Here is a 27,270-nt window from a genome sequence, read left to right on the forward strand (position 1 = left end):
TGACAGCAGAGCGTTGCTCCTGGAGGAGAGCAGCTCCAGCAGGTACAAAACCACAGTAACAGGTCTTTCCCTAACGGGCGGCCAACGTGGAGAAGGTGATCTGAACAGTTGTCCTCATAATGAGATTAAGGGACTAATTAGTATGACTGTGTGTTGTAGTGTGACCATGTGCACAGAGGAATAAATGGCCCCTATCAAACTGGCGGCGCGGCCCCTGAGAGAGCAGGCCAGACCGGGTCCGTCCCTGGTGTCCCTCCCTCCGCTGCACCGAGAGGCTAATTAATATTTTTTTGCGTTCGTTCTTTCCAGCTCCTGTACACCATGCTGAGTTACAGCCCTGAAGATATTGATCTGGATTCTGGCAGGCAAATAAGGATCAAAATAACAACAACTACAAAAAAAAAAACGTATCCTGGCAGTTTTGATCAGGAGAGCAATAATTACGTGATCCTGAAATTACAGACAGCAGAATGAAATCCTCTTCAGTCTTTCACGGCAAATAAGAAGCTAAGACTTGTAAAAGTAGGCCATGGAGGAGCATCAGCAGCGCAGCGCATCAGCTAACAGTCGCAAGAGCAGCTAAAGAAAGCACCGGATTTGGAGACAGCCAGAATTATCTTTGCCAATGATAATCACAGACGAAGATTCGAGCCAGTAAATTAGAAGCAGGGTGAGAATGCAAGGTTTAAAAAATAAACGTAATTCAGATTCATTTCCCCCCACACATTCCCTGTCGCCCACTTTCACTTCTGACTCCTAACCTGTTAAAGTCACGCTGGCATTTGATTGCCCCTGCGGCGCCACTCTGACCTGTTCATTTAAGATGATGTGCAACTCTCAGGTCTGCCCCAGCACTCATTTGTTCCTCGGCGGGGTCCCCGCGGCCGGCCAGTAAGAGGCCCCCACACTGACCAGGGCACCCTGGGAGCTCTAAAACTGGCCACTCACAACCAAGTAAAGAGACAGCTGAGTGTCATTGTTAATGTGGACACACAGCACCACAATGGCAAAATCAATGGAGCTATAGGTGTCATCAATCTGGACAGCACAGGACCCTCTTCGCTTGTCTCGCCACTCCTCTAAAGGTGTGACTGAACGGATGGGAGGGGAAAGAAAGAAAGAAAGAAAGAAAGAAATGCAGTTGGCATCATGCTTGCATTTTTCTCTCTGCCTGTTTTTCACTTCCAAATCTCTCTCTCTCTCTCTCTCTCTCTTTCTCTGTGTCTCTCTCCTGATGAGGGAGACTGAAAAACAGCGCTCCTTCTTTTAAAACAACAAAAAGGCACTTGGCTTTGTTCCGGGGTGACACATGAGATGCTCCCCCCCCCCCCCCGAAAAAAAATAAATAAAAAAAATTACAGCAAGGTTCATTATCTCTGCCGCTGACTTGAAGGATGCCTCCTCATCCCATTAACATATATGCAGATAGGCAGTGAGTAAATGAAAAGCCTCCCAAAAAAAAGGGAGAGATCAAAGACGACAGAATTAAGGCCAAGTAATGAGGATCTTGGCAAGAACCCTGCAAATGTATTGATTGTTTGGCAGGCTGTATGTGCTCCCACTCCATTCCTCCCCTCCTCCCTCCATACCGTTTGCTCTTGTGCTTCAGATGCACAGAGACCGAGCACTGTGGGCTTCAACATGTGGCCCGCTCTGCGTTCTATTGAGCCTAATCACTATATAATTTACAGTGTGATGATAATGTACTTGGCATAGGGAGCAGGATTTGCAGCGGGGCAGCAAGGCATCACAGCCCCGCAAACTTTCAATAACACAGACCTTTTAATCAGTGACCGTAAAGGGGCGCGCATAGGGTGAGACCACGTGATGATTTATCCACAAACACAAACACAAAAGCTACAATATGCATGAAGTGAGATTAAGACATGTCTACCAAAATGTGTCATGCTGAGAGACAGGCACGGGGACACCAGTCACCTGTGTCTGACGTCAACGTATGCATTTAACACACATTCAGAAACCACTTGGTTCAAGCTATTTGGTAGGCATCGCGCTATGATGATCCAACTGCTAACATGGTGTATGTGAGCATACGAGAACAAAAGGAATTGGGATGAGATAAAAAAAATTTTAAAAAGTGTTGGCTGAAGAAGTATTGCACTGAGAGCAGTGAAAATGGATGAGATCAGAGAGAAATGAAATGAAGAGAATTAGCCCAGATAAGGCAGATGAAAAGGGGGTGTGTGGGGGGGGGGACATGAATAAATGATGAAGAAAAGAAGACAACTACCTCCACGGCTCTCGCTGTCGGCCGGTTTCACCTGGATGGGGCGAGTCATCTGGAGAGGGGAGAGAAGAAAAAAAGAGGAAACGGAGAGGTTAGGAGCCGGCGACTCGGGGGGGGGGGGCTGTCGTCGCAAACGACAACAAGAGGCCACAAAACCGGAGTTGCCAAGGTCCCCCTCTCACATACTAATGGCTGCTCTGCGATGCTGATCAAAGTGCCTCAGCTGCAGAGGGGAACCAAAAACACCATCATGCAACTAAGTTGACCTGACACTCCAGTGTTTCTGCTGCCAGTTATTCAGTGTAAACAAAAGTCTCTTTCACGCTTTAAAATGGGGTATATATGTGTGTGTGTGTATGTGTGTGCGCGCCTGTGTGTCCAGTCGCATTTGTAGTGTTTTCGTGGCAGGTGCATGGAGAGGCTGCGAGGGGGCTGCATTATATGTGTGCCTGAGTGATAGAGGCCGAGGCAGTCCTAATAAAAGTGAATCCAGCCACAGGAGGAGAGAGATCAATGCGGGCCTATTGATCCAGGCCCTTGGGCTGTGGAGAGTGTCTGGCTGGGAAGGATTCTCTGGTTAGGAGGCTCACTCTAATCCACTGGACCCTGATAAGAATGGCATTGCCTGGATTAGATGCCTCTGTCATCACAGTCTTTGTGTCACGCTCTCCTCCTTCCCCAATTTTACCTCCCTCTTTTTTCATTATTGTTGTTCGAGTTGAGCAATTTCGCCAGACTTAGCGCGTGATTTGTTTGGAGGGGAAAAAAAAAAAGTTTGAAAGATGTAGCCCGGATTTACAATGTTTGCTTCAGCTGCTGCATTTATTTTTCTTTTGAATACATACCTCCGAGTCGCATATCAGCACATATATTGTTTATACGCCCACACACGCACAAAGGCACGCACGCAATCATATGTATTTACTGTCGCAGTGCATAAAGCCCGCAAGATAATTTATGTGCACAGATCTGATGCCAGCGCCTCTCCTTTCCATGATTCAGTCCAAAACACATACACTTAACAATAAAAAAGAAAAAAAAAAGTGCACATTTGAATAAAATTAGGGACCAAAAGCAGCACAAATCAATAACAGGATTACTGGAACATAAAAACAACCTCTAACCACACTCAGTCATTTACATTCAACCATTTGTAGCTGCTATTTAAGTGTCTTTTTATTGCCAGAAACTATTCGCCATTACTGGGCATCCCAGTCAAGATCACTGAAAACCATCCAGCACCGATATTTTTTATACCTACATATGTATATTTTGTTCCATCTGCCCTGTCATGCATCTTTTTTTTTTTTTTTTTTCCCCCCTTGTTCGATTTCTAGAGCGAGGCTGAAAAGGTCAGATTTAAAGACAGGGCAGTCCTATAAAAGCATGACATGTTCAAGGAGAAACACCATAATGGGATTTTAAAATGTCTTAATAACATGCTGATATATGGGGGAGAGGCGCAGGCCCGATTCATTAAGTGCTAAACGTATCCATTTTCACCTTGAGGAACTGAGTAACCTTCCCTCACTGAAATTATTCCATAAATTTACCCATCGTAAATAATAACTAGCAGCGGATAAGTCTTTGTGGGAAAACAGGGAGGATGTTATGCTTGTGAAGGTTGAGGTTTTTCAGCTTCTTGTTTCTTTGGCTCGCTCCCCGTCCTTCTCCCTCCCCGTCTACAAGTGCCTTTCTTTTTTTTTTTTCCTTGTACAACATGAGCAAAGTAACCCTACAGTATGCTAATGCCAAGCCACAGGGCGCGCTGCTCCACAGCGTGTACGGATAGATTACAGAATCAACCGCGACACTATCACACGCATGTTTCAAAGCAGCCTCTGAGACAGAAACACCTCCGAATGGGGGGGGGGGGGGAAACATCCGCGAGACAAATTCGCACATAACTTTACAACCCTCCGCTCCTTCACAACAACACAGGGAATCTTTGAATTTGCCTTTGACATGTCAAACGGACAAAAGATGCTTCCATCCTGCCAGTTGATTTTGGTTCAAATGCGAGATTGGAGGAGGCCAAATCTGCGGCTGTGGCTCCTCTACCACGCTATGATCTCAGCCGTCTCTGCAGGGTGCCTGTGTGTGGGAGGCAGCTCTCTCTAAAGCTAGTTACTGTTCAGCCTCCAACGTGCCAGCTTAATGGTCTATTTATTTGCCCGACAGCAATGCATTATGGTCCCGAACAGTCACTAGTGATTGGCTCTAAGTTTGCTCCGTTCCCTTTGAACACATATGAAAAGAAAAGAAAAAAAAACTGTGTAATTCCAGCAGAGAAATTAAGTGCACGTCATGGAGAACACTGGTACCAGAAGCATGCTCGCATATAAGCATAGACGCCGTAACTTTAAGTAAAATGTATTAAGTGCTGCTGGTTGCCAAGGAGACCATTCATTAACCCCGTATACTGCCAGGCGTGTTTTCACTCTCTTGTTTACAGGCCGGAGCTGGTAGCTACTCAACACACCCACGGTGGACAAAGCGAAGCAGTCATTTCTGCTTCCTGTACAAGCAGCATGTGTTTTAATTGTAACATTTTTCACTCTTCCCGTTCACTGAGGTGAGAAGTGGTCGGGCAAGAGAGGAGAAGTAACAAAGAGAGGCGGAAAAGAAGAGAGAGGGAGGGAGAGAGAGAGAGAGAGAGAGGCGGGGAAAAGATTGTGGAAAAGACAACAAGAGATAGAGAGAAAGCTGCCTGCAACTCTTAGATAAGATTGCTTTCGCCTCTGACTGACGTCTCTCCTGCGACGACTCCACCTTCCTGCCTTTCACTTTCAAGCGCAAATTGAAAGACAGCAGCACTGTACAAAAAGTGGCATCTAAAAAAATCAACCAACTACCTCCTTAAAGACACCACAGCTGAAAATGTACTGCTTGCATTTTTTTTTTGGGGGGGGGGCATCAATTATAAATTGACCGAATGGCCAAATGCTGAAAACGTGTTCTAAACTTGGACAGAAACACGGCAACAAGTTCTGTGCACACCGAGATGTGCCATCTCGGTTTATATCGCATGCAGCGGATTTATCTTTGAACTCGTGGTATAGGTATATACTGGGCAGCTGTGGCTCAGGGGTAGAGCCAGCATCTTATTATCTGAAGGTTGGTGGTTTGATTCCCCTGGCCTGCATGTCCAAGTGTCCTTGGATAAGACACTGAACCCCAAACTGCTCCTGATGTGCTGCTCGGCAGTGTATGAATGTATGTGTGAATTGCGGTAAGCCGCTTTGGACAAAAGTTGAATGTGAACGCAAATGTGTATTTCTGAACTGATCACAAATCCTCATTCAATATTGTAAAATTGAGTTAATCCCTGCTAAATCAAGCTACATTAGACAGAGACAAGAAGCCAGATACCATCGTCTTTCACTGCATAATCATACTCCACTAGTCTCAAAGGAGACCTGTTATACTTTTTCATTTGTTCCTTTCCCTCAGTGTTTTATATAGGATATTTAGCATGTCAGAGATCTTTAAGTTAAAAACATCCGCACCAACTGAAGCTTCTCTCTCCCACAGTAAACACTGCTCCCGAAACACATCGTCAGTGGTCTCGCCTTTAATTTTAGCGACGTTATGACATCACATTACATCACCATTTGCATAATATATGCCTATATACACGGGAGCTAACAACAGAGTGTTGCAGACAGAAGGGGAATAAAGAGCTGCAGCACTGGACAGTATGAGAGAACTATGAGAGAAAGCAAAGAATTTAATGAAGAATTATTGGCTCAAATTTAGCATATTTCTATTTTAAACTCTTGAATGCTGACTTGAATCAAAGCCTACTTGTTTTACATTTCCTGTCAAATGAAATTCTTCCCATTTTATTCACAAACTCAGTTTTGTGTTGTTGTTTTTTTTATTTCTTATATTTCAGTTCTCCTTCCTTTGCAATGTACAGAGAGAGAAACATTACCATGGCTGCGCTCATATTCTGTTCGCATTGCCGTATTTGTCTACCTGAGATTGTGTAGGTTTCACCAAACCGAGCATGACATTCCTGGATGATGATTTTTTTTTTTTTTTCAAAAAATGCAAATGCTACGGATGTTTTCAATTCACATGTGATGTTCAGTGAGGCACAAATAATTTGACTTCTGCAAATATTTGTTCTTTCTGAATTTGTTCCGTTTTATTTGAATTTGACAACCCATAAGAACATAATTAATAATATGAAAATATAACATAATGTGTAGTCGGTAATATGTTATGTATGTTGTTCAATGGGGTTTTTTGTGCAGATCAGATTTGCAGACATTTGGAATAAAAAGGGAACGTAAAAATGAAGTACAGTGAATAATGCGTGGCCATGCAGTCAAAACACTCATCTGACAAGCCTGTGTTGGCCTATTGTGCATTTATGTGTTGGCGTGAGGCTGTAAAATGCTGTATATACTATGTTAAAGGAGAAATGGATGTGGGAGGCACCTTTCTGAAACTTTAGTAACGCTTTGACAAATTCAAGTGAATAGATAAGCTGATCTGGTGACTCACAACAACTCGGCGGCTTCACAACCTTCAAACGAGCTACTACTCTTGATCCTCCTCCTCTAGTAGAGAGTGCGTTTTTTGTTTTCCTTGCACGAGCCGACATATTTTTTTTTCCCTTTTTCATTCCACAAACTGCGCTGCTCTAAGGGCTTTGACAAATCTACAGTTCCATATGTTTATACTACGCCGTCTCATTTGCCCAGTTGAGCCTCCAGTCAGTTGAAATCAAGCTCCCAGCACTGCTGTTACACTCGGAGGGTGGGACAGAAACCCCCCCCCAGGCCGACAGCACATAATGTACTGTGCAAAAAAAAAAAAAAAAGGCCTGGTATACACACACGTTGTCTGTTTGCTAATCTTTAAGACTGATGTTCTGGTATTCTTTGACCTACAGTGATGCGCATGAATGTTGCCAGTCGCAGACTACAGTATGAACAATGCACAGATCCACAGTACACTTTCTCTGACCTCAGTATCCTGGTAAAGTTTGGCCTGATTGAGGAGCAAACATCTTTCTACCGAAGCTATTATTAGCCAGAGAGAGGACCAAAGGCCCTGGGCTGAGGCCACAAAAGACATTCCGCTGTCTGATTTCAAATTACACCGGGCAAGTGAAGGAACTGTAGTGAGGGCCCCACAGAGGGCCAGTAGCAAGACAATAATACTGCCTTGGAATGGGTTTCAAAGACCTGGTGCAATTCCAACTTCCAAACTTCGCTAGTCTGTAACTTTCATATTATCCGAAAGAGAAGAAACCTCCATTACAGGATAAAGCAGTACATAGAAACAGAATTGCAGTAAATCTTGTCCTGGTTTAGCAGGCAGCTCATCTCTCAGCAGTAAAAGTCTTTTTACAACAGTTATGCAAAAGCACTTACTTACAGAGCCTGCAATAAAATAACTCTAATAGCTATACAATATGTGTGATGTCTTCTGGCTTTCACTCAGGTTTAATATAGAGTAATGTTTGTCCAGGGATCATTAATACGTATTAGCGGGCCATCAAAGCTCATGTTGCTGCACTGCACAGTAACAGGAGCATAAACAGTCCCTCTCTGACTGGGCCGTCTCTGCTGATATAATTAATATTTCCAATTATTGATCGGAGGGAGTGCTGAGTGGTGGCTGTCCGGGGGCCCCCAGCTCCGGCTAATAAATCTGTACTGTATACAGTAAGAGCAAGAGTCGGAAGAGAGTAAGGGAGAGGGAGAGCTATGGTTTAATGATTAATAGTTGCGGCATGCTTGGCTGCAATCGCAATAATTGTTCGTTAACGGTAAAAATCACAAGTTCCAAATAAAGATCAAGTTGAAAAGGCTTACTGAAGCTTGATAATTAACAATTTCTTAATATTGCAAATCAACTGGATATATAAAGGCATCTCACCGCTACTGTGTGAAAATCCAGGAGCTTTTTGTCTGTGCTGTGTTGCAGTGAAGGACTTCACTCTCTCACTCATCCTCACACACATAATGTATGTTCTATCCTGATATTACTGATGTTGGTGTTGTTGGTAGAGCATCATAATTAATGTTGCTCCAGGACCATCATTTCTAATTAAGAGGAAGCAACAACGTCTGCATCCCAAGCGAGCAGGCGTGGCTTTATAAGTTTAGTATAGACTCTCACTCAGAAGACGTGGGATTGAACGTTACATTAAAATACTTGGTTAGTTTCAGGACAACGCAGGCTGGGTGTGTGAATTTTGCCTGTCTGTTTCCCAGTGACATCACAAACAAATCATTGGTCCTTTAGCAACGTTAATTATGATGTTTGTGGGACAACGCCAACATGCGATACCAGATCCTGCCATAAAGTATACTGTGTCTATGCAGAGATATCATTTGTTCAACATTATCTTGTTGTTTATTTTAGCTTTCATTTGGTCTTTGGAGTGTAAGAAAATAGTTCAAATACTATTTATATTTACAACAACCTGATCTTGAGAAAAGCAGAAAATCATATTTAAGAAACTGGAAAATGAAATGTTTGGCCTTTGTGCTCAAAAAAAAAACATGAATGATTAATTCATTCTTTATCGATTGACTTATAAATGAATCAGCGCGTAATTTCAGCACAAACCTAAACCGAAGCCCTATCCCCAATTAACGCGGATGAGTTGCGAGAAATACTCGAAATGCATTCGGTACTAAATATTTGCACCTCCTACACATCTCGAATGGGGTCGTGTATATTCGCATGTGGATTTTGTGAAATTGAGACGTCGAACACATACGATGTATTTATAAGTGTGTTGGGTATCTGCGAGTGTAGATCTGAAGTATGACCTGCCCTGTGTCAACATACTGCGCCTGTGTACGCATGTTCATATGTGTGCTTGAGCGCATGTGGGGAAACTGTTTGCGAAAGTGAGTTATAATTTACCCATATGTGAAAATGTGCTGGCGGCAGCAGTGTGGTGGTCCTGATAAGGAGCATCAGTCCATGCTGGGGAGATGGCAGCCACTATAAGCTTCTGGGATTCCTATCAGAACCAACAGGATTTAGAGCTCGAGGCGCTGACATGGACTGACAGACACCTGCCGACCTCAGCGAGCCTATATCACATTTGTACTTACGAAGGTGCGCTCCTTAATTCTACCTTGAATTCTAACATGAATTCTGTGGGAGTGAATTTGTCATTCAAAAAAAAAAAAAAAAATGAGCGCCGTCATTCAGAAAAGTGCAGTTTTCCTTGTGGTTGTTTTGTTTCAGCGAGCGTTCCCCTTTCTTTTAGTTTCACAGGCTGAATCGCCGCTTTTGGAACAAAACCGTCGATATCCATCTGTTACGCTGAATGTGCCTTGTAATACACAAATTAGCCATGAGGCCACGGCTAACTCACAAACATGTGCAATCTGTAGTACCATTATCACTAGCGCCACTACTACATCTCTGATTAAGACCATTAGACCTTCTGTCGTCTGATGCCTTCCAAGTTCGTGTTTATCTCCCCCCCCTCCAAAACACTAACTGCCTCCCAGAAACAGCCTGAAGTTCATCTACCGAACGCTTTTCCAAAAGGCTTTCCAACCCTCTCTATTATCATAGCTTTACTAGCTGAAGTGGTTGGCCAGCTGTCTGACTGCTACAGACCTCATTACACAGACAGCAGAACTCAGCTCTCATCAAGATTTCATGAAGGTGAATGTCACACATCAAAACCGCCTCATTTGTGGGCTCCCCATGACTCAGCAGACAGGGCCGCGTGGCGAGAGCTGATGTTAGTTCTCATCATGCTCTTTATTACTTCTGCATAGGGTCCGATTAACTCGAAGAAATACCACACGAAAAAACCTCTCCCTCCACCTCTGAGCTAGCTCGCCACTGTCCCAGCCCTTCACGCAGACACCCTCACGCCACGCTTGTCCGTCTACTTGATTATGTCTTCCTGTCTTGTGGAGTATAAGCTCTCCACCGGCACTTGTGTGAGAGACTCTGAGTCCTACAAGACTTGTGCAGTGGACTAGGGTATGTGGGTGACAGAAACAGTGTGCAATCACGAGGGGGAGTAGATAGGGGGATTGAGCTAATGCCTAAATCCTGTCCTACTGAGCCTGTAGCGGGGCGTCCAAGAGATAAAGCGAAAACAGAGGGAGAGAGATGGGTGAGAGACGGCGAGAGAGCCGGAGAAGGCGGGAGGACCGGGATCATATAAAAGTGACAGAAAAAGGGAAAACTAATGAAAAGATGCTGGAGATGATGCAGACACTGGGAGGTGGGAGTGGGTGGGTATTTATTAATAAGAGAAAAGAGAAACAAAAAGACAAAAAAAAAAAAAAAAAAAAAAACCTCTCCTGCCCCTCCTTCTCCTCCACTTCCTGACTTATGAGCCGCACTTTGGTTATCAGGGGAAGGGCATCACTCCCAGACATCTTTGGCACGGCTGCTTTTCAAGCCCAGAGAGCTATTGACATGGCGTGTTACTGTAATGCGTGAAGCAGTGGGAGACTCATTGTAAATCTGTGTCAACAAATGCTGGAGCAGCAGCGAGCTCAATCTCTCTCTCCCTCCCTGTGTCTGCCTCGCTTTGCCTCTCTCTTGCATTTACCGACCTATCTAATGAATCTTATCTGCACAGCACACTGGAGGCTTAAGCTTTTGGTGGGCTCACATCTCTCCCACACACACAGACACGCTCTCTCTCTCTCTCTCTCTCTCTCTCTCTCTCTCTCTCTCTCTCTCTCTCTCTCTCTCTCTCTCTCTCTCTCTCTTTCTTATTCTGCTCACTGTTTGATGTGGTTTACGCTCTTCAGTTCATTTTGAGGAACTGTCCACAGAGAGATACCATCGTGACGACGGACCCAACCCGGTGGCTTCAGAAGGGCAACATCGCGCCAATCGCGGCGAGCCACAGCGTGGGTCCGGGGCGAGCAGGAAGTGGCGAAATGGCAGCGGATGTGTTCCGTGACAGAATTACAGATCTCGAATCGCGCGAGGGCTTTAATGCTTAAAGGTGGCCTCGTGTACTGACGCCATGTTCCCTATCTGGCTCCTGCCTTGATATTTGCTTTGAGGATTACGTCCCTGCCTGACCGTCGATGAGTTACAACCACGATGATGATGTACAACGGCATGTATCGCATGCAAGCTGGCCGTCGCATGTGCGCTCGGGGGGGGGCTGGGTATGACCTGAAATCCATATTACGATTTAAGTTCAACATTTACATCGGTGAGAGTAAATCAAACTGTGATACAGAGCAATACACAGAAAGTCATGAATTATAACTCTGAGTTCAATTCTGTAGTTCAGAAACATGTAAGGTTAGGACAATATACAATCCCGAGATTATGAAAATAAGAACTACTGGGGTGCACGGCCCAGAAGCTCACATGGTAGAGCGAGTCCTTAGCACCAACCTGGGTTCAGTCCTAACTCATGGCCCTTTTCTGCACATCATCCTGTCTCTCTCATCCCCATTTCCTGTCACAACCTTGATCTTTCCCATCAAATAAAGTCCGAAAAAATGTGTTCATATTACTTATGCATTCTGTTATTTCCTTCCATCTGCGGGAGATATTGGGGTATATTACCAAATGTATGTGTACTGGATGAAACATGCCCTTACCAAGTATATGGTTTTCGGTCGTCATCTGATTTTCGGCCATGCACAACATCGTATTGCTGGCCTATTCAGTTGGCGGCCTGTGGGCCACATGCAGCCCAGTGAATCTCATACGAGCGCATCCATGTTCACGTCCCTGTCTGCTTAAATATGTGATACACGTCAAAGTCGCTCACCACCATGTTGAGACACATCAAAACTTTCTGTGCAAACTAAGAGTCAGAGTAAACACAGCTATTTTCTGCTGCATATATTTAATAACAGGTTTAATTGGTTGCCAAAAATGTTTGGCCCATCTACACTTCCTGGTATTAAAATCTGACCCGACTGAATTTGAACAGCCCTGTCACAGTGGATGACATACTTTGCTTCAGGTGTCGACATAATTTGGTCATGTTTCCTCTAAAAGCCTGTTAAAACTGTTTTCCAAAAGAACTTAGATTTAGCTTTGTTTTTGTTCTCCATCGTATCTGCTGAAGCCAGTGTGTGACAACACAAATGATGTGGCATCGCTGTCTACCCATTCCAGTTCACGCCCCCCCCCCCCCGGTCCTGCAGTTTCAGTTGGGTTCAACTGGGAACGCACGGTTTACAGAACGGCTCGAAACTTCCGGGTGGAACGAGGTGGATTTGACTCGCCCAGTTTAGATTAAATCCACAGAAAAGACGCAGGCACAGTGATGAGTTGTTTGTTCTTAGGATTAGATGTCATCCATCTTTGTACTTTCAGGTGCATTAAAGGCGTACGTTAAAACATGCTAACAGAATCAATACGCACCAACATGTTTTAAATTAAGTCACGAGAGATACATAGTGTCAGTGTCAGTATATTTTCTGCACAGTCCCACATTCACTCAACCACGCTCATACAGGCTTATAGATGGACACACACACACACACACACACACACACACACCCTTAGCTGCATGTTTCCTTTACCCTCTGTGTTGAGCCCAGAATGCTCCTGCTGCTGTCACAGCAACTCCAGGATTGTGACAGATTACGGCCTGCTGCCCTGACCAATCGGAGCCAAGAAGTGTTGCTTGCCCACTGACTCATAATTCTTGGCATACCTATGCCGAGTTGACGTTTCTTTAATGGTTCCCAGACCTCCGGTAGGCATCCTTGTCCTGAGCACTATGATTGCCTATTAGCAATTCACCAGCACTTGCACTTTTCTACCCCTCCACTCCCGATGCCGCCCCTCCGAGGAGGGGAGAGAACCGGGAGGAGAAGAAGCCAGAGGAAGGATAGAGATAGATGGAAGGAGGGAGGGAGATAGGGACGCAGCCAAGCATGTTGGCTTTGAATTGGAGAGAAGTCTGAGGGCTGCCAGAAAAGAGAGAGGCAGACAAAAAACGGAGACAGGAAGACAAAAAAAAAAAAAAAGAAAAAGCCTATGTCAGATAGAGAAACAATGCTTCCCTCAAGCAACTGCATTATTTCAAAAATGGTAATGGGTCTTTCTATCCCTTTTTGCCATACATATGCTTTCAGTCTACACGCCCTCTTCCCCAAATCCTGCTGTGTGCTCGGATACGGCACTGGAGGACTTCTCCACTCGGTCTCATTAACCAGCCACATCTGCTATGACTACAGATCAGTATGACATACTGGTTATTAATGATAGGATGATCGACAATTTGTTATCCTACAGGACCATTATCAAGTTGGTGAAATCTGGACTCTGCACTGTTGCCTGGTACGTGTGTGTGTGTGTGTGTGTGTGTGTGTGTGTGTGTGTGTGTGTGTGTGTGTGTGTGTGTGTGTGTGTGTGTGTGTGTGTGTGTGTGTGTGTGTGTGTGTCCATCAAAGGGGGATTGCGAGAAGGAGCCAGAGCTCACAGGATCGACACAGGGCCAGCCTGCTCCGTCCATCTGCTCTGAGCTTCATTCCCAGCATATCAATACCCGACGTCTCACACGCACACACACACACAAACACACACACGGTTACACAAACACACACAAGCACGCGGTATTCTGTCACCTGCCACTTCTGCTGCTTCCATCACTCTCCCACCACTCCAGCCCTTGGCTGTAAAGCCTGCTTATGTTTCATCCTGACACTTAGAGAAAATCCCTGCTTGTCTATAAGCGCATTCGGTATCACAACAAAAGGTACTGGCCTGTCTTCCAGCCCCGTGTCTCGTCCGCTCCTCCGCGCTGCTGCGGCACAGTGAAATTGTTTTGCTAAAAATCACACAAAAAAAGCCTCCTCTCACTGCGTGTGTTTCAACCTTGAACCACGCAGAACCTGAGGGCCAGACAAGCAGTACAGCTGCCTGACCTCGCGCCATTTCTCCCAATCTGCAGCAAACACACTCCGACGAAGTGAGAACAAGAAGCACTGGAGCGGAAAACACATTGGAAGTGTCCCTGCCAACTCCCACTCCACACTACCTTCCATGGCCTTGGGTGGCTTTTTTCATCGGTAGGGTTTGGGGCTCCCTTTTGTATGTGTGTTTGAGTGTGCTCAAGTCTAAATGTCGCTAAGTTTTAAGTGCAGAGGGAATAAAAGACAAGCCATACACTGTATGTGACTCTCAGAGGGGGGGGGAGCCTTCAAAAAGACGTTGAGCGTTAGATCCTCCAGGATGCACTTACACTGCAGACCAATCTATGGTTTGGGACAGCAGGGGAGGGGTTGGGTCTTATAGGACAACAGCAGAATAACCAGCATCTTTTTTTAAGGATCTGAACAAAGACCCGACCTGAACAAAGGTCAAGGTCAACCTGAGCAGGGTCGAGCAGAGTGCGGGAGGCACAAACACCATCAATGATTTCCTCAAATCTTTTCTGCCCATTAGGATTATGACCTACCATGTGATCATAGCTGTATGATCATGTCCAACTGGAACAACAGGGACATCAGACATATCTGCACAAAGCAGGAAATAGTTTGGATCAGATTTGACTAGGGGCCGGATTAGGTTTTTGGTTTCTTAAAACCAAGCGGACCCATGAAGACCTCTAGTGAGGGACTGGTGAACGGTCAAAAAGATAATATCACCATCTATTTAAATACAAACCATAATATAAACTGCGATCTTTGTTCTCAATTCTCAAGCCCTGTAGAATAAACTCAGAATTGCCTATGAATTTCTCCAAGTGCACCGCGAAAACAGTTGCTAAGACGTTTCTTTTTTGGCGAGAGTTTCTCAATGCTAGCTGTAACTCGTGTCGCATGTTTACGGTACTTCACCAAAGAAAGAGCCATGGGAGGTCATCCATCCAGTTAGCAAAGCCATCTAGTCGGCTACTTCCCTCTATTTGTATGTTCACGTTGAGCAGATCTGCTGGCGACGAGGTCATTCGAAGTTTGGATGCAGAAGTAAGAGGACACTGAAAAGCGCAATCTGAGAGCGCATCGTATACACCCCCCCTCCCGACATTGATCATGATCTACAAATCATCAGATGGCTCAACACTACCCTACCTTGAGGTGCGATCGGAATGCCCCACACCTGTCCGGCTCCCTCATCCACACCGCTACCCTCATAGCTTATCCTCCTCCTATTTTTACAGCTGCATCCTTGACAGCCCATCACCTCACTGGCTCCGCACGCCTCCCACCATCCAGGGACATTTGTATGCATGCATGTATTCATGAGCGGGTATAAAATTTAAATATGTTTTTTACAGTCAAAAGTCACTGATATACAGCTAATGCAGGCAAAGAAGAAGAGAGACAAGAGAGAGGGAGGAAGAAAGGGAGACACTCGGTGCACTCTGTGTGAACTCCAGCTAAATCACACTCAGAAGCCTCCTACACTTCCGCCCCTCCTTGTCTTAGCTTGTATTATTTATTAATTTATTCATTTTAATGATGCTCATCTGAGCACATTCGTCCAACAATTAGGACTTAAAGGTTTAAACACCGTGCAATATAGGACCTTAAAATCCTCCTGAAATTACGTTTGGGATTTGAGACACGCTCTGTCTCTCTCTCTCTCTCTCTCTCTCTTTCCTTTTCCCCTCCTGCCCGGGTAGATCGCGAGGTAGATGTTGTGTCTGTCGTTTCACGGAGGTCGGGATTTGTTTTCCACACTTCTTGGGCTCTGAGGGCAGTCCGGGGAGCTCTAATGGCTTGTTCACACACTCTGCTTTGCATTATTTCCTAACTGCAAATACCAAGGGGCCATGTCACAGCGAGAGCCATCCTAAAGTACTTAACAATGTAACCTACATACACTCCAGCGTGGAGAGAAATATGTGGACACTAAAGCATGAACATAAAGCACACACCAACACTCCTCTGACAGGACATGGGGTGGGGGGGGGGTATGGGGGCTCTTAGCTCAACGGAGGTGGGGTCGCACAGGGGACACTTATTTGCTCTCAGACTATGCCACCCACCGAGCTCAGCCAATACGACGTACGGTGCTGATTCCGAAGAGGACGGAGGAGGAAGAGAGCAGGACGAGAGACACGAGCAGAGAAAATGAAAAGGGCCGAAGAAACTGATTTTGCCTCATAGTTCATCTTCATCTGGCTGCCCTGTCCCAAACCCCAGTTCATGAAATAAGTCCTGCTGAAAATCAATGGCAGTCCGAGCCGTGTAAAGGTCAGCCATTCAGCAGCGCTGGCCTTGGTGGACCAGTCAAGCCCAGGCTTGTACTGTGAAGCTCGGCTAAGTAGAATTAATGGGGGGATCGATTATTCTGCACACAACTTAAATTGAACTAAGCAGAGAATCATTTTAAGGCAGGAACTGTACCGTGACGTCGAATGAGATGCATTTGCCACATAGCCAACCCCCAGAAACCCATTTAGCAAGCACAAAGCAAAGGGTGCGAATGAAAAAGAGGTTTTTAAATAAAGGCTCTCGCACTCCCTCTTCATCTCCACTCTGTCCCTCCACTTCGTTTGGAGTTCAATATCTGTACAGTAACCGCCCGATAATACCCCTGAACCCACCCAAGACCTAACTCATAGATTTGATACGCAGAAAGACGTTCCCTCTTTTCTCTTTCCTCACCCTTCACTCTCGTTCCCCCCCTCATCTCTTTTCCTTTTTTTTTCTCTCTCTCTCTCGCTTTTTTTTTTTATTTTTTTATTTCATGTCTCCTCCGGCACCTCATTCTTCTTGTATTCTCCCCTTGTTTAAAGCAAAATCAATATGGAACCGGAGGAGACAAATCAACGTATGGTGGCACTGCAGGGGGAGGCCCAGCGTGCTCCCACCTCACTGGTCACATGTTCCTCGCTCGCTGGCTCCGTGGTATGGGGGGAGGGCCGGGATAAGTGAAGGAAGGAAGGGCGGATGGATGGATGTAACGATGTAAGGTCTGACTTATGGAGGGATGAAATGATAAGAGACCAAAGGGCTGGAGAGGGATGAAAGGGAGCTGGTGAGGGATGAAACAACACTCCAATGGGAGGGCATATGGAAGGAGAAATGAATGGAGAGAGGGATGAGAGGAGAGGAGTGGGCGGCAGTGTGGGCTGGGGGTGGTGGAGGTGGCGTAGCGGTGGCAGTGGGGGTGCGTATCATGGAAAATTCTGCTCCAGTGACTGGAGTGCAGAACGGGAGCCCTCATCTATAATGTATATCATGGATCCGTGAGAGATTTTCATACATATAAAATGGAGCAGCACCAGGAAGTGTCTCGCTGCCATGGCACAGCCGAGAATCGCCCGTGGGGGCAATTTCAATATTCTGTTCTGTTTGTACTTGCATACTGTTAATTCACATATACCCCTGTGTTCCTTAGCGCCGCTTCATACTGTGTAAGTCAAAAAGGATTAAAAGACTCCATGACTATATGTAAACACGCTTTTAATTCAAGATTATTCAAATACCTCTGCGACGAGAAAAGATGACTTTTGCGTGTTTAACCTCGCCACAAAGAGACCGTGCTCTATCCTAACAACCTAAGAATAACAGCCAGCCCCATTTAGGGAAGTTAAAGATGTTGTGTAATGTGTAATATTTTTCACATTAAGGCAACGTTATGTAACTTTTTAACCTTTAAATAACAGCTTAAAATCGCAGTGATGGCACAGTGTCTTGTTATAGGGTGAATGGTGACTCCGCCCCCATCACGTTTACTTCAACATACACATTGTCAACACATAACACTGTTATGATGATGTGAGTTTGTTTGTAGTTAGCACCTAGATTACATCTGAGAAACCGATCTGGGATTTGTATTTACGGCAGTGGTTTTGCACTCTGAGTGCTAAGGGGGGCGCCAAATCGCATTATTTGTGTATAATGTTGCTATAAAATGTCTAAAAATAACTTACATTGGTCCTAAATATTTCCAAAAACGTTGCATTTCACTTAGTCGCCTCTCGACATAACTTCCAGGGAAACACTTCACTGGACATAATGTGAATAAAACCTAATTCCACGCGATTTCACGATGTCATCTAACTGCAACTTTTTGTTGTTCGTTGTTTGGATTGAGCAACCATTAGCTGCAGAGATGACACAATGTGCATTTAAAGACTCGCTTTACTAAACACAACGGACAATAGATAATATAGAGTGCTTACATATCCATCATAAGCCTTTGTTTCTCCCTATGGGCTTCTTTCTAAGCAACTTGGACAGCCAACATAGACATCATGTGGGAATCGGGGGGGGAATGAAATAAATAAATAAAACATGACAAGTGGCCACTTAGCCACAGCCTCCCTCATTGAAACCTGATGAGGGCCCTGTCTCGGCTAACTTCAACAAACGCTAAGTGACATGCTTAAGTGGGTTCAGGTTGCGTATCCGGGGTAATTCAGTAAAAATACAAATGAGTCTGGCTGGGAAAACAGATCACTATGCACTCATTCAAAATAGAAGGAAAGAGCACCGGAGAACGAGAGAAAGACTTTCATTTCTTTTCCCCGTCCTTCAGAGGATACTCTCAGCCTCACATCAACCATCCGGCACACACACACTCACGCGCGCGCTGCCCTCGTTCAGCCATAAACAGCACTATATAGACCTGGTGATTTCCCTCATTGGGAATCAATAACAAATAACCTCACTTTTCACTGGCCATTATGGTCGGTGTCGACCATACCCAGCCGTCTTCATCTGCACGCGGGGTGTCACGCCTGACCTTGGGCTCCCTCGCTCTTCCCTCTTTCTCTCGGCTCCCCAGGTAGATTTCAAGCAGAGGGTTCGGTCCTGGTTTTTGGAAAGGTTCAAATTGAGCCCTATGGGAGCGAGGAGCAGGGAGCAGCCATCTCCCATGACAGATCAATGGTAGGTCTCACCACAGGGCAGGGGGCCAGCGCCTTGCACAACCTGCTAATAGAATCCCAATGTCATTGCTGACACTACATGGCCGGGGCTGCTGGAGGTTAGCCTGAGGTAGGACAGTAGGACGGCCACGCTTTAAAATGCCCTCAAGGTCTCCGTGTTTCACGCATGTGTGCAGGTGTGTGTGGGATACATCCAAAAATGCCAGAAAGCCAGAAGGAAGAACATTCTTAGCTGTGAAAAATGTTGCTTCGAATGTGCAGAGAATTACTCACATTTGAGTTCCAAGGTACAAACTGATTATATGCAGCTGTCTATGCCAGTTTCTTTTAGCGATGCACGGTATGGATTGCTTTTTCAGCCGATGCCAATAACTGATGATCGCCTGCTTCTCACGGCGGACACCGATAAGTGATAATGTCACATTTCTTTAATTCAATAAGGCGTTCCCTAACCTCGAGTTTATGCACACGTGAGGGTTAGAAAGGCTAAGATGGAGTGGGCAAGGATGTGTTTGGCTTTATAGTCTACACTGCATGGCTCTCCTTCTTTGTCTCCTTCTCCTTCTCAGATTGCACAGATGCTGCACTTGTTAAGTAAATAGAAGCAATTTGGCTTCATCTTATCAGCAATAAGGAAATTATAGCCCATAAACAGAGCACATAAGAACAAATATTAACATTCATCAGCCTGATGAAGATCACGCATTGCAACTTTTCTTTGGCTTTCTTCCCCTCCCTCCAAGCTCTTCGGTCCCTAACAGTCTGTGCACCCTTCTTAAACCAAATCCAGGTTCTTCCCTTCTCTGCCTTTTGCATTTTTTAAAACTCTCCCCTCTCTCCTCTCTCCCTCACCCTCTCAGTTCAAAGATACAGTGGCAATTTTAGGCCTTCATTAACATCCCAGACATCCTGCCGCAGTGTAGAGCAGTGAAACCCATGATTCATAGCACAAATCATTTCATATGTACCACTTGAAGACGGGCTGCAGAGGCTGTTAAGCCACTATAAACACCTATGCACACACACACACACGCACAGATATGTGAGTGAGCGATGAGTGCAGGGGAAATCTTGGTCACCAGAGGAAACATGTCTCAGAGAGTCTTAAGAGCTCCTGATGAAGATGAAGAGAGGATTTAGACCTTTGCATATTTTACTCCCACTTTTACTCGCTCTGTGTCCTACTGTGTGTCACACATACCTCGCATATCTAGCATAGGACTTTACAGCTTCTTTCCCTGCTGCTCTTCTTTTTTCGCTGGATTTTCTCTTCAACGCCCACACTTAAGTTTTAGCAGCCTGAGACACATGTTTTAGAAACTTTCAGAGAGGCTGAGGCTCAATATCACATCCTCCGCCATGTAAAGATCCGCTTTGGGTGCCGGCCCTAAGTGTAACGGGCATTTCTGACACGTACAATACGTCGACTCTGGGCCATGTTATATTGAAAATGAACAAACTGTATCAACAGTTAACACTCAGTCCCTTTTCTCTGTCCTCTTTAATTACTCATTGACCCTTCTAAGCCTACCATCCTCCTCCTGTCAGTGGGAGTCATGACATTTGCCAGTTACAAAGCGTGTCAGCCCCCGGGGGCAGCTTAGGAGATTCCCAGCAAACAGCTACTGTACGTTAATTAATCACCATGAAATTAGAGTACCATCTTTTCGAGTGGCTGCTTCCTTTACTCTCCGCCCTCCTCCTCCTTTTTTTTCCATGATGCCACCCAAACCCATATGCCCTTTACAGTGTCCATGTACAGCTGGAATTATTGACTTGCACTGTCACTCCCATTCAGTACAATGATGGAAAAGTAAAAGAAACTCAATAAACACAGATGCAGCAAAGAAAAAAAGTGGTACAGGCTGCAGCCTGAGCAACACTGGAGGTCAATATCAACTCTTGAGAATAACAAAATCCTGATAACAGTAACTTGCAAGCGAACTGACATTGGCTCAATACAGATTTATCAATACTGGGGTACATACTGTCAAGTAAGAAAAAAAAAGATCAAAATCGCAGTGTAACATAGTTTGTCCACCTGACAACACTAACAACTTTATTTTTTCAGTTTTCAAGTGTGAAGTGAACACAAATAAAACATCTTTAAAGTATGCCAGTGGAAAGTATCATCCGATACCCAAAAGTCCAGGTATCAGAATCAGTATCGGTTAGGAAAAAATTATATCGGAACATCTCTATCTCAGTGCAGAAGCAACGTTTGTAAGATTACTAAATACAGCCATTGTGTTGGTTGCTCAGTGGAAACAGCTGCGTCACTAGCACTGCACAGAGATAGGTAGCACCACTGTCAAATCCCAGTCATTTCAAACCAAACGAGTTAAACGTGGTACAAATCTAAATATGCTATATGGTGATGCCAGCAGGTGACCCCAAGTGCATGAGCTCCACAGAGTCCCTCTGTGAACCCAGATGTGTATGGATGGGGTCGGTTTAAACTGAGTCCTCAATTATGTGATGAAAATTTAAATTTAATCACACACTCACACACACACACACACACACACACAGACATAAGCATTCACAAACAAACACCCTGACACCTGCCTCCAGTCCAGGCAGGCAGAGAGGAGTTGCGTGTGCTTCTGCCTGCATTAATTCTGTTAATGATCACAGAGGGTCAGCCTGCCTGTGATCCCTGTCCTACCATTAAACAAATAAAAACAACACTGATTACCAGGATGTTCACTGGATGCATCAATCTTGAGTAATTAGAGAGTGGTGTTTTGACTCTCTCCCCTCTTTTCTTTCCCTCCTTGCTTTCCCTCTTTCCCTTGCTTATACCAAAGTCGGGCGGTAGCGGCAGAGTCCTTTTAATGAACTAATAAGGGTGTGTGCTTGGCTAACCAAGAATGAGACAGGAAAGAGACAAATAAGTAGGAAGAGAGGCTGCTTTACCAGCTCAATAAAGCAGCCACAAGCACCGGCTCTGCTGCCGTTCTCTACGAGGGTTCATCGCTCTATTTTTCAGAATAGGAGAAAATAATACTGAGTTTTGTGTGGAGATACTGTGTGTGTGTGTGTGTGTGTGTGTGAGTCTGTGTGAGTCTGTGTGTGTGTGTGAGTCTGTGTCTGTGTGTGAGTCTGTGTCTGTGTGTGTGTTGCTGCCTGGAAAAGGACACAGCTGTCACATTAAGATCATGCAGGCCTGTAGCATTAATCTGTCTTGTAGAACCTTGAGACCCTAAGTACTGTGGTACTTAAGGCTGTGTGTGTGTGTGTGTGTGTGTGTGTGTGTGTGTGTATGTGTGTGAGTGTGTTTGCACATGTGAGTGGTGGCATGTGCAAGGAATGCGTGAAATGAAGATGCTCGTAGGGCATATGGCCCCAGATTCAAATCCAGATGCTCACGCAAACCAATTGCATGAGACGATAGCACGGGAAGAGATGCATGATGCAGGGAGAGGAGGAAATGATGGGAGGATGAGAAGTGAGAGTAGGAAGTACAGATTTAAAGAACATACAACTTAACAAACGAGGGGAAGCAGAGAAAAAATGAAAAGAGTAACATTTGTGTGGGACGGGACGTCACATCGAACGATAGATTTGTACCTGATGAGTCGGGTTGTTGCTTTTCCTCTGCTTTGCTGAGCTGTGTTATCCCACTGCTGTGATGTGAAGTTTACAGTGCTATTTGTGTGCTGTGCTAACCTGGCTGTATTGTTTTCCGTGCTAAGCTAACCTGACTGTGTTGTTTCACCGCTATGCTTTGCAATGCTGTGCCGCGCTGTGATAAGCTGGATATGTTGTTTCTTTGCTGTGCTGTCCTGGGTGGTGACAGCCTCAGCCACTGACAGGTCCTTTAAATTCACCACTGCCAATTAGAGTCACTCCAGACCTGGTGGTGGGCGCGCGGAGGAGGAGATGGGGGAAGTGGGAAAAAAAAAAAAAACTGCCGGGACGATGGTTGCAGGCCTGACAGGCCTGATGTGGAGATGGAAATGCGGTAATTTGGAGTAATTCGGCAACTCCCTGGCGCTTGCCTTGCCTGCCTGTCTGTCTGTCCGCTGAAATAAATGGGGTCAGCAGCGTGTGATCGGCAACTTTCATTTATATGTAAATGACCCCATCGTTGGTGCAGCAGCTGCTGTGGAAGCTGCTGCTAAGTCTGTACACACACTGAAATGCTCGGCCTGAAAGAGAACGCCAGCCAGCCAGCCAGCCAGCCTGGCTGACTCCTGTCTCTGCTGCTGCCTCCCTTTGACTCCGTGCAGCCCCTGCTCTCTCTTCATCTTTATTTGTCTCTCTCCCTTTCCTAACCTGTCTGTACACTACACCATCACAAGAACCTACACATATACCAAGAGCACCTCTCAACTGTTCGTTTTTTTTGACAAGAATGCATTTTTTGTTCACAGCCGAGTCATTCCAAGATTCACTAATAGCACATATTTTAAGGCAGCCTGTAAAAATGTTTGTATATCCAACAATACTAGTGCAGTACAACGGCTTTGTCGAATGAAAAAAAGGAAATGTTTCTTGTCTTGCCAGTGACATATGACAACCTATGCTCAAAAAAACTGGTCTGAAGAAAAGTTGTTCTTACTGTGTAGAATGTCAGGATGGAAAAACTTAACCAGTTTTTGTGCCAAAATAAAAAACCTCTCAAACATCTACTTTGCTCCGAGACACAAATTGTCTTTCTTTTAACAATTATTTTCATTGGTTAATCTAATAATGATTTAAAATGACTTTTTTTTTCAATGTGACCTGTAAGTCACAATTATCCAGAAGTCAAGGAGACGTCATCCAAAACCAAACATATTCTACATACATGATGTTAGACTAAATGTAGCACATCTTCATGTGGGAGAAACTGGAACTATGACTTTTCACTTAATAATTCAACAACTCATCCGTTATCAAAGTTGCTGGTGTTTAATTTTATGTCTAATCAGGTAACTGATGAATTAATTAGTCCCAGGCTACCAAAAGTGGAGCCTGTGGGCCACGACTCTGTGTGATTCTGTGATTTCCTGTTTTAATTTGAAGCTTTGGACTCATGTGCCATGTGTGGCTTTTCAGTTCCTCCCTTTGTGTGAATTCCCTGCCCTGTCTCTGCGTCTGCCTTTGTCTTGTTTGTTATCAGCCCTTGTGTGAATATTACCTATGTGCTCCTTGATGTCTTCGTCAGTTCTTCCTTTGTAATCCTCCTGTGTCAGTCACCTGTGTCTCACCTAAGCCTGTACCTGCTCCAGTGTCTCGCTGTTTCTTCTTGTGGTATGTTTCTAGTTTTGTGGTTTTTCCTGATTTGAACTCTTTGTTTTGTACTTTGTTTTAGTATTTGGTAGTGTTGCTACTTTTGTGCTTTTGGCATTTTGAGCTTCTTTGTTTTTTTTGCGATTGTATGATTTTTGGATTTCACTTTTTTATCTTGGTGTTCCCCTTTGGGTCCAACTTTACAACCACCTGCAAACTGTAACAAGAGTTGTCCCACCAGGACATCCAAGTTACAACTGTCAGATGTTTCCAGCCAAAACAGAACGTTCATGTTGTTTTGATTTCTGTGAGGTAAAAATGCTCTTTATATATGTCCCTGATTATTAATTACCTTTCATAATCTAATCATAAACAGCCAGAGTGACAAGGAAGCCAGTCAGTTAAGGAGCCTTGAAACACAACAGCAATAAAATATAACAGTTTTTGCATTTGCGTTGATCAAGTTTGTGCATCCCTCAACTAGTTTTTGTGTCACAAATACATGAGAAAGTGTTTTATTTCTAGTTTGCTTTTTTTTTCACTGTTATTCTTCATTCCACTCCTATGTTGCATCCGCTCTTAATGGGTTAATGTATACTTTACCTATTATCATATAAACTGAATATTGTTTTTGGCTGCCGTGCTTTCCCTGAGACATACCGCAGCAGTGTTAGATAGTGTAGCAAAAAAAAAAAAAGTAACAGCGAGAACAGTGGAGCAGATCAGATAGTGTATTGTAGGGCCTGGAGGTGCGTTCGCTTCATTACCTAGCTAGCCATTGTGCTGATGCAGAACCGGGGTCCTGTAAATTCCTGCCTGCTTGTGACACCATAGATAATTACACTTCCATAAATAATGGAGTGTGCCTTGCCCACTTCCTATAGAGCTCCCCTAATGAGATTAATATACAGGGAGCAGCTGGAAAACACTTGGCAGGTAAATCTTAAGGCTTAACTTAAAGGAATAATCCGCCCTAAAACAAAAATTAACAATGTTACAAACAGCCCGTGGCAGCGTATTATCTACTCCTGAGGTGATTTCAATGCAATCTCCCCTTCCCACAAATTGGATTATGTGATAATAACACACAGAGGACAAGCAATTTGTATCTGCTCCTCAGAAGTACACACGGTCTGCAACAAGGTCAGGGTTAGTTTGAGGCGACTGTAACATGAGGTCATAGTTAGGGATCCACTATACATTTGTGTGATCGTGTTTCTCTCAAGTATTTTTTTTTTTTTACCTAAAGAGACAATTCTCCTCCATCTCATCGTTTGATGGTGGATCTATATCACTCTTCGGGATAATTGGCCAAACGTTGAAAGTAAACTAGCAGGCTGGGATTTTCTCCAGTGCAGCTACAGTGATGTTCAACGTGAGAAAAGTTTTAAGCTTTCAACAACATCAATGGGTATCTGCAGGTTTTTGGTGTCGGAGCCTCAGAATGAAAGCACAAAGGACTCTTCCAGGCTTTACACTCATACTCAGAAGCAGCACAGAGAGAAATCTATTTCCAAAAAGACAGACGTACCAATTTATCAACCGACAGCGGCGTCTACAGATGATGATGCAATGCAGTGTGTTGTGAGTCGGGTTTTAGATTTGACTTTTTTCAACTTGTAATGATAGACAGGGCTGGTACTATTGCTTTATGACTACATCTAGAATCAGGAGTAAAGTTTCCTTTCACAGTCTTTCACCAACTACACACAGTAACCCTCCACATATAACCAAAAAAAAAAACACTCATTAGCTCTGTAATTGACAGTCCTGGACATGTTAAAGTGAGCTTTTATGTATATCTCTGCTCTGCTTTTATATTTTTCATTGCATGTGAGTCGTGTTTATTTGTCATAACTAATTCATGAAAGAGACGCCTTTGATGATGCATCGATTTTATTATCAAAATCTCTAAGTTATCTTTCATCCAGAGTGCGTCTTTTATTTATGTCTCGTCTTGAGAGCCGAGAAAAATCTAATTTAGTTCGCAGGACTGAACTGTTTGGATTAAAGTTGAGTAAATAATTCATGTGTTGAAATAGGTCCATCTGCTATATGGGCTATGGCAAGGAGACAGAGGAGACGTCTTGCATCGCTGTTGTGAAAACGAAATACCTTTTAATAAACTTGTTTCTTGTGCTCCCGTTTCCTTTCAAGTGAGAGATCTGAACATGCCCCAAAGTCTGAATCAAGATCTGTTCAAAGTGCGATGATAATCCCATAGAAGATGTTTCAAAGACAACTTTCAGAAACTTTATCTGTCGGTGCCAGATCTAAGTTCTACCACCTGTGTGTGTGCGTGTGTGCGTGTGTGTGTGTGTGTGTGTGTGTGTGTGTGTGTGTGTGTGTGTGTGTGTGTGTGTGTGTGTGTGTGTGTGTGTGTGAGAGAGTGAGTGTGTGAAGTCACTGATAAGGCCTAAAAGAGTGCTTGGGGTTACTGTTGGGAGGATGTCCCATTTTTCTCACAGTAATAAGCCAACACATAAAGTACCACTCTGCACCTACAGTAGTATACCCGCAAGAGTGTAATGGGCAGACACACACACACACACACACACACACACACTGAACTACATTACCATTCTCATAGTTTCCTCTCTGTTATATTCACTCTGCTCTCCAATTCCTTCCCAACTGCCAAAGCAATAAAATCACATCGTACTGGAACAGTAGCTAATAAATTTGATTTGTTTGGACACTCACACACATACTCACACTCTCTCTCACACACACACTGTTTTTGGGCTGTTTTCACAGGAAAAAAAATACACACTGCTATCTCCCATGGGACAGTTATGACTAGTTAAAAACCAACCAACACGCATGTGCTTCTGTGTGCCAACATGCTAAAGACTAAGTCTACTTGTGGTACAGCAGTTGTTCTTGGATTTGACTACGGGCCAGTGACGGAGCTTGAAGGCCATTCATGAAGTCCTAAACAGCTAACTAAAGCAACGATGTGTAGAAACCAACCCCCACCAAACTGAAATATGGTTGCCATTTTTATTATCTT

General features: G+C 44.5%; 1 protein-coding gene across 14 annotated transcripts in view; it reads right to left on the reverse strand.

The window, feature by feature from the left end:
- Window positions 1–27,270, reverse strand: part of celf5a (cugbp, Elav-like family member 5a) — a 193,251-nt gene that overhangs the window by 85,021 nt on the left and 80,960 nt on the right. For all 14 annotated transcript variants that reach the window (XM_037115192.1, XM_037115199.1, XM_037115187.1 and 11 more), the window contains exon 3: window positions 2,252–2,300. In XM_037115192.1, the coding sequence (XP_036971087.1) occupies window positions 2,252–2,300 (49 nt within the window). The remainder of the gene's footprint in view (window positions 1–2,251; window positions 2,301–27,270) is intronic.

Source organism: Acanthopagrus latus, chromosome 11, assembly GCF_904848185.1.
Source record: "Acanthopagrus latus isolate v.2019 chromosome 11, fAcaLat1.1, whole genome shotgun sequence".
Lineage (NCBI taxonomy): Eukaryota > Metazoa > Chordata > Actinopteri > Spariformes > Sparidae > Acanthopagrus > Acanthopagrus latus.